Genomic DNA, 9,941 nt, shown 5'->3' with positions numbered 1-9,941 from the left:
CTCAAAGTCTCCAAATAAATAAACAACACAAAATCACAAAATAAATATTACCATTATATCATCCAACAATAAAATAAACTAAAATAAAAATTATCATCCAAAAATATTTAGTCATTTAGCTTATTTTTTTAATTTTTAGTTTTTTTTAGTTTACAGTGCAAATTTGATTTGCACTCTGATCGAATGATTCAAATTTATTCAAATCCGATCTGATCCGAACCAAATCCGATCGGATCGTACAAATTTCATCCAATCGGATTTGCTTTCAAATCCAAATCAAATTCGGATCGGATCATATTAAGATGCCCACCCCTAATTATGCATGTGGCCCACCTCTTCTTTTTCAACTAATTTAAATAAATAAATCACCAATTTTGACTTTTCAACATTCTTCACGCTGGTTTGTTGTTCCTAAAAAATATCGTTTGGCACCATCACGTTTTTGTTTGTGAACCACATTTACTTGGGGAGGCTTTTCAAATGTCTTGTACAACAGTATAAGTTGAAGACTACTCCTATAATAATAGCAAGAAATGGCAATTGAGTCAAGAAACAAGCTTTCATCATCTGCATCAGCCAGAGCTCGCACCAGAGCTAACAGAGCCAGACCCAGTTGAGTTTACTGTCACTTCCTCTTGGTGAGTGTTTCTTCTTTACTATGTCTCTTTTTGTTTTATTTGTTATTCTACTTCTGGGTTCTTTTATTAAGTTTATTTGAAGACGTAGCAGTGATTGTTTTCAAAGGATATGATTTTTTTTTTCTTTTTTGGCTAGATTTATGATTCTGGGCTGAGCTTGGTTTTGCTGCATGTACCTTCTATATGTTTGTAAAGTTCTATTTGATCATCTTGTTCGTCAGGAAAATCTCTTTTGATTCATAGGTATAAATAGTTGTGATTTAAGCTGTCATAATCTAAACCTATTTTGATGCTCAAGTAAATGCGGTTATTGACAAGTTATATTGATCATCTTGGTATTTGGTGAATTCTCTGCTTTCCCAAAGTCAAGAATGAGTAAAGTCATGGGTTAATTGACAGATTGGTTGTTGATTGTTATAAAATATTGTTATCAAGAATGAAGTTTTGAAAGTGTGTTCAAAATAAACATGACAATTTAAGAGACTGAGAAGGATCCATTATATTTTGTACAGTTTGATGTTAGTTAAAGACCATTAACGACTGCTGATAATCAATAACTCCTAATAAGACCCATGGTTGTCAATATTATTCACTATAAGAACTAAAATAAACATATGTTATCTGCTAATTTTATTGAATAATCATGAGCAGTAAGAGACAAAAAAACATACCTTCCTGAGCCACAGAGGCAACAGATAATCTATCCTAGAGGTCCTCCATGTGTAATGTATAGATGTTTTTCTTTCTTTTTCGGGCATTATAACTGTGAGTCTTCATGGATATCATTTTTCCTATATTTGGATGATATTTAATTAATAGTCATTGATAGTTATATTTCTTTGTTATGTAAGTTTGTTGGTGACATGACAAATATCATGTCATAATTTGTCCAGCAATGTTTGCACCAATAGCAGTCGCATTGGCTGTGGGACTTATTGGATTGGCTTATCAGGCATTAAAGCCGCCGCCTCCTTCAAAGTTATGTGGATCACCAGGCGGTCCCCCAGTTACTTCGCCCAGAATCAAACTTAGTGATGGGAGGCATGTGGCTTATAGGGAAGCAGGAGTTCCCAAGGAAGAGGCTAATCATAAGATCATTATCATTCATGGCTTTGGCAGCTCCAAAGATCTTAATTTACCTGTCTCTCAGGTATGAACTCTGCACACCTTAAGATTAAATATTTTCAATGTTGCTCTTTCTGTTCTTAGTAATTATTACCATAAGAGCAAACATGATTTAGCTGGATAGTATGATTAAGAGCATTTTGCATATTTTTTTAAAGGTCCATCTAGAATAAAAGTTGTTCCAATTTTTTTTTTTTTCTTTTCATACTGACAGTCAATACAGATTGGTTCTAATCCTTGAACCACCACCAAGAGAGAGAAAGAGAGACGGACAGGAAAGTTCAGGTGTTTACAATATGAGACTAACATGATATTAGCAATTCAAACCATAATAATTCATTTGGATAGTTAGAAATACAAAGATGGCTACTGAAATTGATAGGGCACTAGTTACTATCAGGTATCGATATTTTGCTTTCTATCACATTTAGAAAATTGGGGAAAAAAAAAAGTCATCTGTATATATATATGTTCCTATATATGATTTGCATAACTCAGGTATTATCTGTATGTCTGTATGGCTAATTTAAACTAAGCTTGCAATCCACTGGGGTGATGTCAGATGAATGAAAATTAATGAAACTAGTCATCAACTACAACAAAGTAATTCTAGATACACAATTGCCAGTTATATTATTTGATTTTTGATCTGGACGTAGTTATATCATATTACACTAACCATTTCATGTTGAATCACATCATGGGAATATTCTCATTTCAGTATATGCACGTCTTTTCTCTGCAGTCCTTGATAGAATTGGATTGCGTGCTTTTAAATTTTGAAAATTTATCTTCATGCCTATATTTGCAGGAGCTTATAGAGGAACTCAAGATTTATTTTCTCTCCTTCGACCGACCAGGTTATGGTGAAAGTGATCCACATCCATTACGCACCGTGAAAACTGAAGCATGTGATGTTGAACAACTAGCAGACAAGTTGCAGATAGGGTCTAAGTTTTATGTTATTGGCATCTCAATGGGAGCCTATCCTGTTTATGGTTGCCTAAAATACATTCCACAGAGGCATGAAACTTACGTAACTGTGCTGCTTGTCTTTCCTTTCACTTCTTTGACATTATGACTGCTCTTCTTCTAATTCCACTGAAGTCTTATCACAGGCTGGCCGGAGCTTCCCTGGTAGTTCCATTTGTGCACTATTGGTGGCCTTGTCTTCCTGCTAATTTATCAAGAGAAGCTTTGAAGAGGTTGCCTGTGGAAAATCAAAGGACATTTCGGATTGCTTATTACTTTCCTTGGTTACTAAACTCGTGGATGTCTCAGAAATGGTTTCCAACCTTAAGTATCATGTCTGGTAATATGGATATCTTTAGTCCCCCAGATTTGGAGATCTTGAAGAAGTTGTCAGAATCCCCAAGTGAGGGTCAGGTAATCACGTCGCTTGCACATTGTAGTATATGACATCAAATAAAGCACTTTCTCGGCTGAATATGTAAGCATTGGATGATGGATGGCCCATCAACTATGTTTCTTTTATATATCTCCAATTTTTTCTGGTTTCTTTCAGTTACCTTTAGTACAGCGACAATTTCAGTTGACACATCAAACAATTATCCTGCACTAGTGACCATCAAATAAATTTCTTTCAATTTGTTTTGTTTTTCATTTGATTGCATGATCAATGGTGAAGTGGCTGATAGCTTGGTTCTTCACCTGATAATTCTTATGTTTCTAATGCAGGAAAAGATTCTACAGCAAGGTATTCATGAATCTCTTTATCGAGACCTAAAGACAGGTTATGCTAAATGGGAATTTGATCCCACTGATCTAATTAATCCATTCCCAGACAATGAGGGCTCAGTTCACATTTGGCAAGGATGTGAAGACAGAATCATCCCTTCTCAAATTAATCAATTTATCTCTGAGAAGCTTCCTTGGATTCAGTATCACGAGGTTCCAGATGCAGGACATCTTCTCATTTTTGAGAGAAAATTTTGTGAAGCAATTATAAGGGCTCTTTTGGTCAGATAAGCGTCTCGTCTTGTAGTTGCCTTGTATGTATTGGTTTTATATTGAATAAACTATTCAATGTTTTATCTTGAGTTTTCCTTTTATGATGATCATAATATGTTAGTATCTGTAGAAAATCTTCTCCAGGAATCATTTATATAAATAATGTAAAGGAACTTTGTTCTCTCGGTTTTCCCACTCAAATGTTTTCTATCCTTTCAGATGCTTACTTATAGGAATTTTCATATATGTTCTCATTTTCCCACTCAATATGTTCTCTTTCCTGATAAATCAGCTCCTAATCTTTCTTCATCTAAAGGAATGGATGATGAATTCTCTTAATCTGAAAATGAAGTTTCATAGATTTATTTTTATGTGCCTTAGTATTTAATCTACAGTAGCATTAAATGTCTGCATATCTAAAATTTGATTCCTCACTTGGGAATCTTTCCCTTCCTCTCTTGGGAATCTTTCCCATGGATCAGCAAATTCATTCATGAGGTAGCTAGTGAAGAGATCCCATGGTTGATCCTGGCTGATTCATTTTACCTTTTTCCTTTGCTTTTCTCTTTCAACATCAAAAACAAATTTTGAGGATCTTTTTTGGGTTATAATATGCCTCTGCTTATTGCCTCTAAGGCTGCTAAATTACTATGCATTGCATCATAAAGAGGAAGAGGCTTGAAATTGATTGCCGTTGATGCCCAAATGTAATTTCAGTGTTTCTTTGTACATGTTTCTGTACATTTTCAACTTCTTTCATTGTGCCATGATAGATGAACTCAGTAATACATGGTGTAGAGAGGAGAGACCTTTCCCAGTGTTTCTTTTAAACACTTTGACATACAACTTCTTCCCACAAATGAATCTTATGTTGTCAAAGAACTTCAACATCACATGTACACTTCTGTGACTTCTATATATAATATATCTAAGAGATGGTCCCACATCAAAAGCAGCAGAAAAATTTACAGAATATGGTCCCATCAGGGTAAGCATTATGTTCTGTAGGCTCATAATTTTACTTATGCGATTGAATAGATATTTGATTTTCTATACATTCTCTTTTTGAGAGCTTGTACCAGCTAACATCCAAACTAACAAAGCTCAAAAGTAGAAATTGACTTTAAAGTTCACCTACTTTGTTAATCTGGAGAGAATTGAGTCACCTGCATAAATTTGTAGACCCTACAATGTTAACTTGGCATAAAAATGGCTACACATCTTAGTGAAGCCGACAGATATAGGCCCCTATAATGGTGCATGTTGAGTTTCCATCCACCGACCTTGAACATAAATTCTGTGTTGTGTTTGTTTTTATCTTTCTTTTTTCTTTTTCATAGTTTTCTGTCAACTAGTGTACTCATATAGTGCAATGGGAATTGGGATGTACCACATATTCAGTTTTTCTCAATTTTCTGCTATGTAAAAGTTGTTAAGACTTACAAGAATGGCAGGTAGTCAAACACGGAACTGATTAAATTAACATGTCTGCTACATGTTAGCCTTAAATCTATCTCAAAGTTCTCTTTAATTTCTCCTTAAAAAAGACTCTTCTGGTTGATTTTACTTCTACATAGTTTTCGAAGTGATTACTTCGGTGGTTTCTCCTAAATATGACTAATGATTATCTGTCTTCTTTTTTCAGCCATGTTTGCAGTAGCAGCTATAGTGTTGGGGATTTGTAGTTTTGGTGTATACGAATAAGAGCATAAAACCTCCACCTCCTAAAATATGTGGGTAGCCGAATGGTCCTCCTGTTGAATTACCAAGAATCAGGCTCAGTGATGGAAGGCATTTGGCTTACAGAGAAAGGGGTGTTCCAAAGGAAAATGCTAAGTATATAAACGTATCCTTGTTCATGGCTTTGACTCCTCCAAGGGGCAAGAACATTAATTTGCCACTAACTCAAGTATGAACTTTACTCTAAACCCTGCAGATTGTTATTCGTATAAGTTGTTTAAAGACTAGGTAACTTTGCAGAATGTTTAGCAAGATCAAGACAACATGTAAAATTGGTCCTAAAATTACATGAAACCAGTTAGGTAATTGGTGTATTCAGAGGATAATAACTTCAAATTTGCAGTATATTATAGGAAAATTTAGAGAAGCATAATTATCAATTTTGTGCTTTAGAATTGCTTAAAATGCAGAAATTGGTGCTCAATTTTGGAACGGATTTGGCTAAGTTACAGCTGCTGCAACTTACAGCCACTTAAAAAATCATGCAGGTCCTACCACGTGTTACCACTGTTCACATGATTTTGAAGTGGCTGTAACTTAGCAGCTCCCGGTTGGAACAGGTTTGATAAAAAAATAATTACTAATGGAGAGAGTGAATGAATAATTACCAAACGGTAATTGACATGCAGGACTTTATGGATGAACTGGGTGTATACGTTCTGACATTTGACAGAACTGGATATGGAGAGAGTGATCCAAAGCCCAAGCGACCGGTGAAAATCGAAGCATTTGATATTCAAGAACTCGCTAATCAGCTGAATCTAGGACACAAGTTCGATGTCATTGGGATCTCCATTTTAACATACTTATTTGGGCTTGTCTCAAATGCACACCATACAGGCATGTTAGTGCCTGTGTTCCAATTCTTTGTTCAAAGCCTTATGCATTTCTGTTTTCATATCAGCTAGTTCATGACAAACTCGCAGACCAGCTGGTGTGGCTCTTGTAGTTCTGGTCATTAACTATTGGTGGCCTTCTTTTCCTTGAAAACTTGCTGATGAAGTATTTAAGAAGCAACTTAAGAGAGAGCAAGTAAAACTACAATTGCACACCATTTCCCTGGACTTTTCTACTGGTGGATGATCCAGAAATGGTTTCCTTATTCGTCAATCATGGAAAGACATCCAATTCTTTTCAATAAAAGAGACGTTGAAACCATAAAGCAAATGTCACGAGTACTAAATCCTAACGAGGTAACTTCTCTTTCTGTCTTGAAATTGGATTACTCAAGCACAATAAGATAGTAGTTGTGACAAGTTTATTATGAATTTGATTGCAGCATAACATGCAGACTACAAGGTGCACACGAATCTCTCCATCGAGACATTATGGTGCACCTTGGCACATGGGAATTTGATCCAATGGAGATGGAAAATCAATTTCCTAACAATGAGGAATCTGTTTTTTATGTCAAGGTCACAAAGACAAGCTCGTGCCATTTCACCGTTACCTCGCTAAGAAGCTACCTCGGATCCGATATCACAAAGGTTCTGATGGGGGTCATCTAATGATTCATGAAAAAGGTTTATGTGAAGCCATGGGCGGATCCAATTAAGGCTCAAGAGGGGCTTCATTAAGTTTTCTTTTAAATGTACCTCAAATCCCTTCTGAAAATGTTGGATAAAAAAGTTTGGACATATTTTTTATATATTGAAAGACTTGTAGTTCAATGGTAAGAGTGTTATTTAATGGTTTCAAAACCTTAGTTCAAATCTCATTAGCTATATTATTTTATTTTTTTAAATATTTTGTGGAAACTACTTCGGAAATACTTCAAAAAATAATATTTTTACGCATTTAAAAATAATAATTTATTATTATTATTATTTAAAATTTAAAAAAATAATAAAATTTGAGTTTATAATACTTAATATGTATTTAAGTGAACATTAAAAAAATCTAAGTTAAATAAAAATTTTTGAGCTAAGCCCCCCTCATTTTAGTTTCTGGATCCGCCAAGCAATTCTCAGGGGACTTTTGCTCGGAGAAGAACCCTCTTATCTGATTATTAAGTTCAATTCAAAATAGAACAGTGACCAAATCTCTGCCACTGCACTCTGTTAGGCCATTGACCTTGCTTGTGCCTGCCCTTTGTCACATTGCTTGTTGGGTCAATCATTAACTTGTTGACTTACATAGGCCCATTAGAACCAACGTTTGGGCCTCTTTTTCTAATTGGATCCGGATCCTACTGTTGGACTATCTTTAATCAACACGAGTAAAATTTCTTTTCTATAGGTAGACCGAGACACTTTGTTGTAGGGTGTTTAAAATTCAATCTGATCAGCTCAATTCATTTGATTAATAAAAAATTAATCCGTAAAAATTTGATATGTTGATTAGTGGATTAGATTGGATTGAACATTTAAATATTCACAATCGGTAAATTGGATATGAATTTACTTTTATAAATCTGTAAAAATCTACGAATCCACGATAAAATAAAGATACATATTTATTTAATTAAAAAAATAAAACTTGTAAATGTGACATTACTACTTATTAATAAATAAATAAGTTAAAATATAGTTACATTAACACTATACATATTTTATCTGATAATAATATATAATAAATATAATTAAATAAACAAATATAGCTTTCTAAGCAGTTAATTTTATTTAATTTTTATAATTTTAGTTAATTTTTATATATTGATTTAAACAAATGAGATTTTTTTTTCACTGTATTATATTTAAAACTTTGAATGCATTATTACTTTATTTAAACAATTAATTTATTTAAATCTTATTCAATTTTGAATTTGATCGGTAATAAAAATTATTTTTAAATTATATTTTTTTTATTTAATTAGTTTGTAGAATGAACAAAATTAAAAGTTTTTAATCCGCAGACCAATTCGCAAAATGGTGGATTGGATATGGATTAGGTCAAATCCGCATCAAATATGCAGATGTATGGATTGGATTTGGATTGAATTCGTCAATCCATGAGTTGGATTGGATTGAAAATTTACAATCTGCAAAACCATAGATTGGATATGAATTGATGTCTAATCTGCAAAATCCGATTCGCGAATATCCTACTTTGTTTTTGTCTTTTTTTTTTTATTGTACTTTTCTCCTCACTTATGGTATAAAACAAATACTTGTATGTTAAGTACCTTATTATTAAGATTATATTAAGCCAAATTTTGTTGTTGATTAATTTACAAACTAAGCACCTATGTTTATAAGTTGCAACAAGGAGGGGAGGGGTCTCAAATTTTCAACGTGGGACTTTAGTCTTCACAAAATGTGAAGCCAAACCATTTACAACAAGTTGAAATTAACAATGCATATGACATAGTTTACAAGAAGTCTGAAACATGGATTTTACCTTTTTAGGACTTAAAAAATAATTAAAATTGTACTATTGGGTGCTTCAGGTAGGTTGACAAGTTGACGCCTCTAAGCGAGTCCGCACTAGGGGAGACTGGAGAGTGAAGGTTACGGTTTGAGTTCTCCCTTGGTACGCTATTATTCTTTTTTCAATTATATTAAAAATTTGAATTGTATCATAATATAATGGGAAAAGAACATTCAATCCCCCAACGTTTAGGAAAAGGGATAAAAAATCCCTCAACGTTTCAAAAATGACTTATAACCTCCTTTCCGTTAATAAACACCATTTGTTTTAACAGTAAATTTATTTTTAATTTTTAATTACTATTATACCCTTATAATAAATATAAATTAATATATTGATTTGAGACATGTCACAATTAATAATTTTTTTAAAACTAAAAATTGAGATACAATTACATTTTTGCCCAAATTATTTGCTATAAATTATACCTTTCTAATGATCAAACCTTTCATATGTGATTATTACTAATAAAACGAAATTTGATTAAACCCTTTTTCTTTGAGGAATCAAAACCATATTATTATTGTTAAAAAGGTATAATTTATAGTAAATAATTTTGGCAAAAAAATAATTGTATCTCAATTTTAAGCTTTTAAAAAATTATTAATTGTGATATATCTCAAATTAATATATTAATTTTTTTATTATAAGGGTATAATAGTAATTAAAAATTAAAAATAAATTTACTGTTAAAACAAATGGTGTTTGTTAACGAAAAGGGGGTTATAAGTCCTTTTTAAAACGTTGAGGGGTTTTTTTATCCATTTTCCTAAACGTTAGGGGGTTGAATGTCCTTTTCCCTAATATAATCTAAGGTTATTTCAGTATATTTTTGTTATAAATATCAGTAGATCATTTTTTTTCAAATATATCTATTAATAAAATTCCGTAATATAGAAGGAAGAGTAGTCTTCTCTTCTACGAAAACGAGAATCAATCAATTTGAAAAAAAAACAAAACAAAACAAAAGGTTTGCACAATTTGTTTTCAATTGTTTTAGAGTAAGCCCATCAAGGAATTATACAAGAATATTCTCAGAGCTTGGTATAAACCCAATTCGTTTTACGTCACTCTGCCCTATGCAACGAACGCGGCAGG

General features: G+C 32.9%; 1 protein-coding gene and 1 pseudogene across 3 annotated transcripts; both read left to right on the top strand.

Moving 5' to 3' along the window:
* Nucleotides 1-436: 436 nt before the first annotated feature.
* LOC18035241 lies at nucleotides 437-5,570 on the top strand. Of its 3 annotated transcripts, none has more exons than XM_006424193.2 (6): nucleotides 437-638; nucleotides 1,532-1,788; nucleotides 2,575-2,786; nucleotides 2,882-3,149; nucleotides 3,462-3,743; nucleotides 5,380-5,570. In XM_006424193.2, the coding sequence occupies exons 2-6, from the start codon at nucleotides 1,534-1,536 to the stop codon at nucleotides 5,392-5,394; spliced, it is 1,032 nt and encodes a 343-aa protein (XP_006424256.2). In that variant the 5' UTR covers nucleotides 437-638; nucleotides 1,532-1,533; the 3' UTR covers nucleotides 5,395-5,570. The 3 variants fall into 3 exon arrangements, with proteins under 3 accessions (XP_006424256.2, XP_024034713.1, XP_024034714.1); XM_024178945.1 differs by having other exon boundaries at nucleotides 1,490-1,788; XM_024178946.1 differs by having other exon boundaries at nucleotides 438-638; nucleotides 3,462-3,775.
* Nucleotides 5,571-6,097: 527 nt separating this feature from the next.
* On the top strand, nucleotides 6,098-7,529 carry LOC18035401 (annotated as a pseudogene).
* The last annotated feature ends 2,412 nt before the right edge of the window (nucleotides 7,530-9,941 follow it).

The sequence above is a fragment of the Citrus clementina genome, unplaced genomic scaffold, assembly GCF_000493195.1.
Source record: "Citrus clementina cultivar Clemenules unplaced genomic scaffold, Citrus_clementina_v1.0 scaffold_8, whole genome shotgun sequence".
NCBI classification, from domain to species: Eukaryota; Viridiplantae; Streptophyta; class Magnoliopsida; order Sapindales; family Rutaceae; genus Citrus; species Citrus x clementina.
The sequence above is the reverse complement of the archived record's forward strand: the minus strand, read 5'-3'. Positions and strand labels throughout refer to the sequence as shown.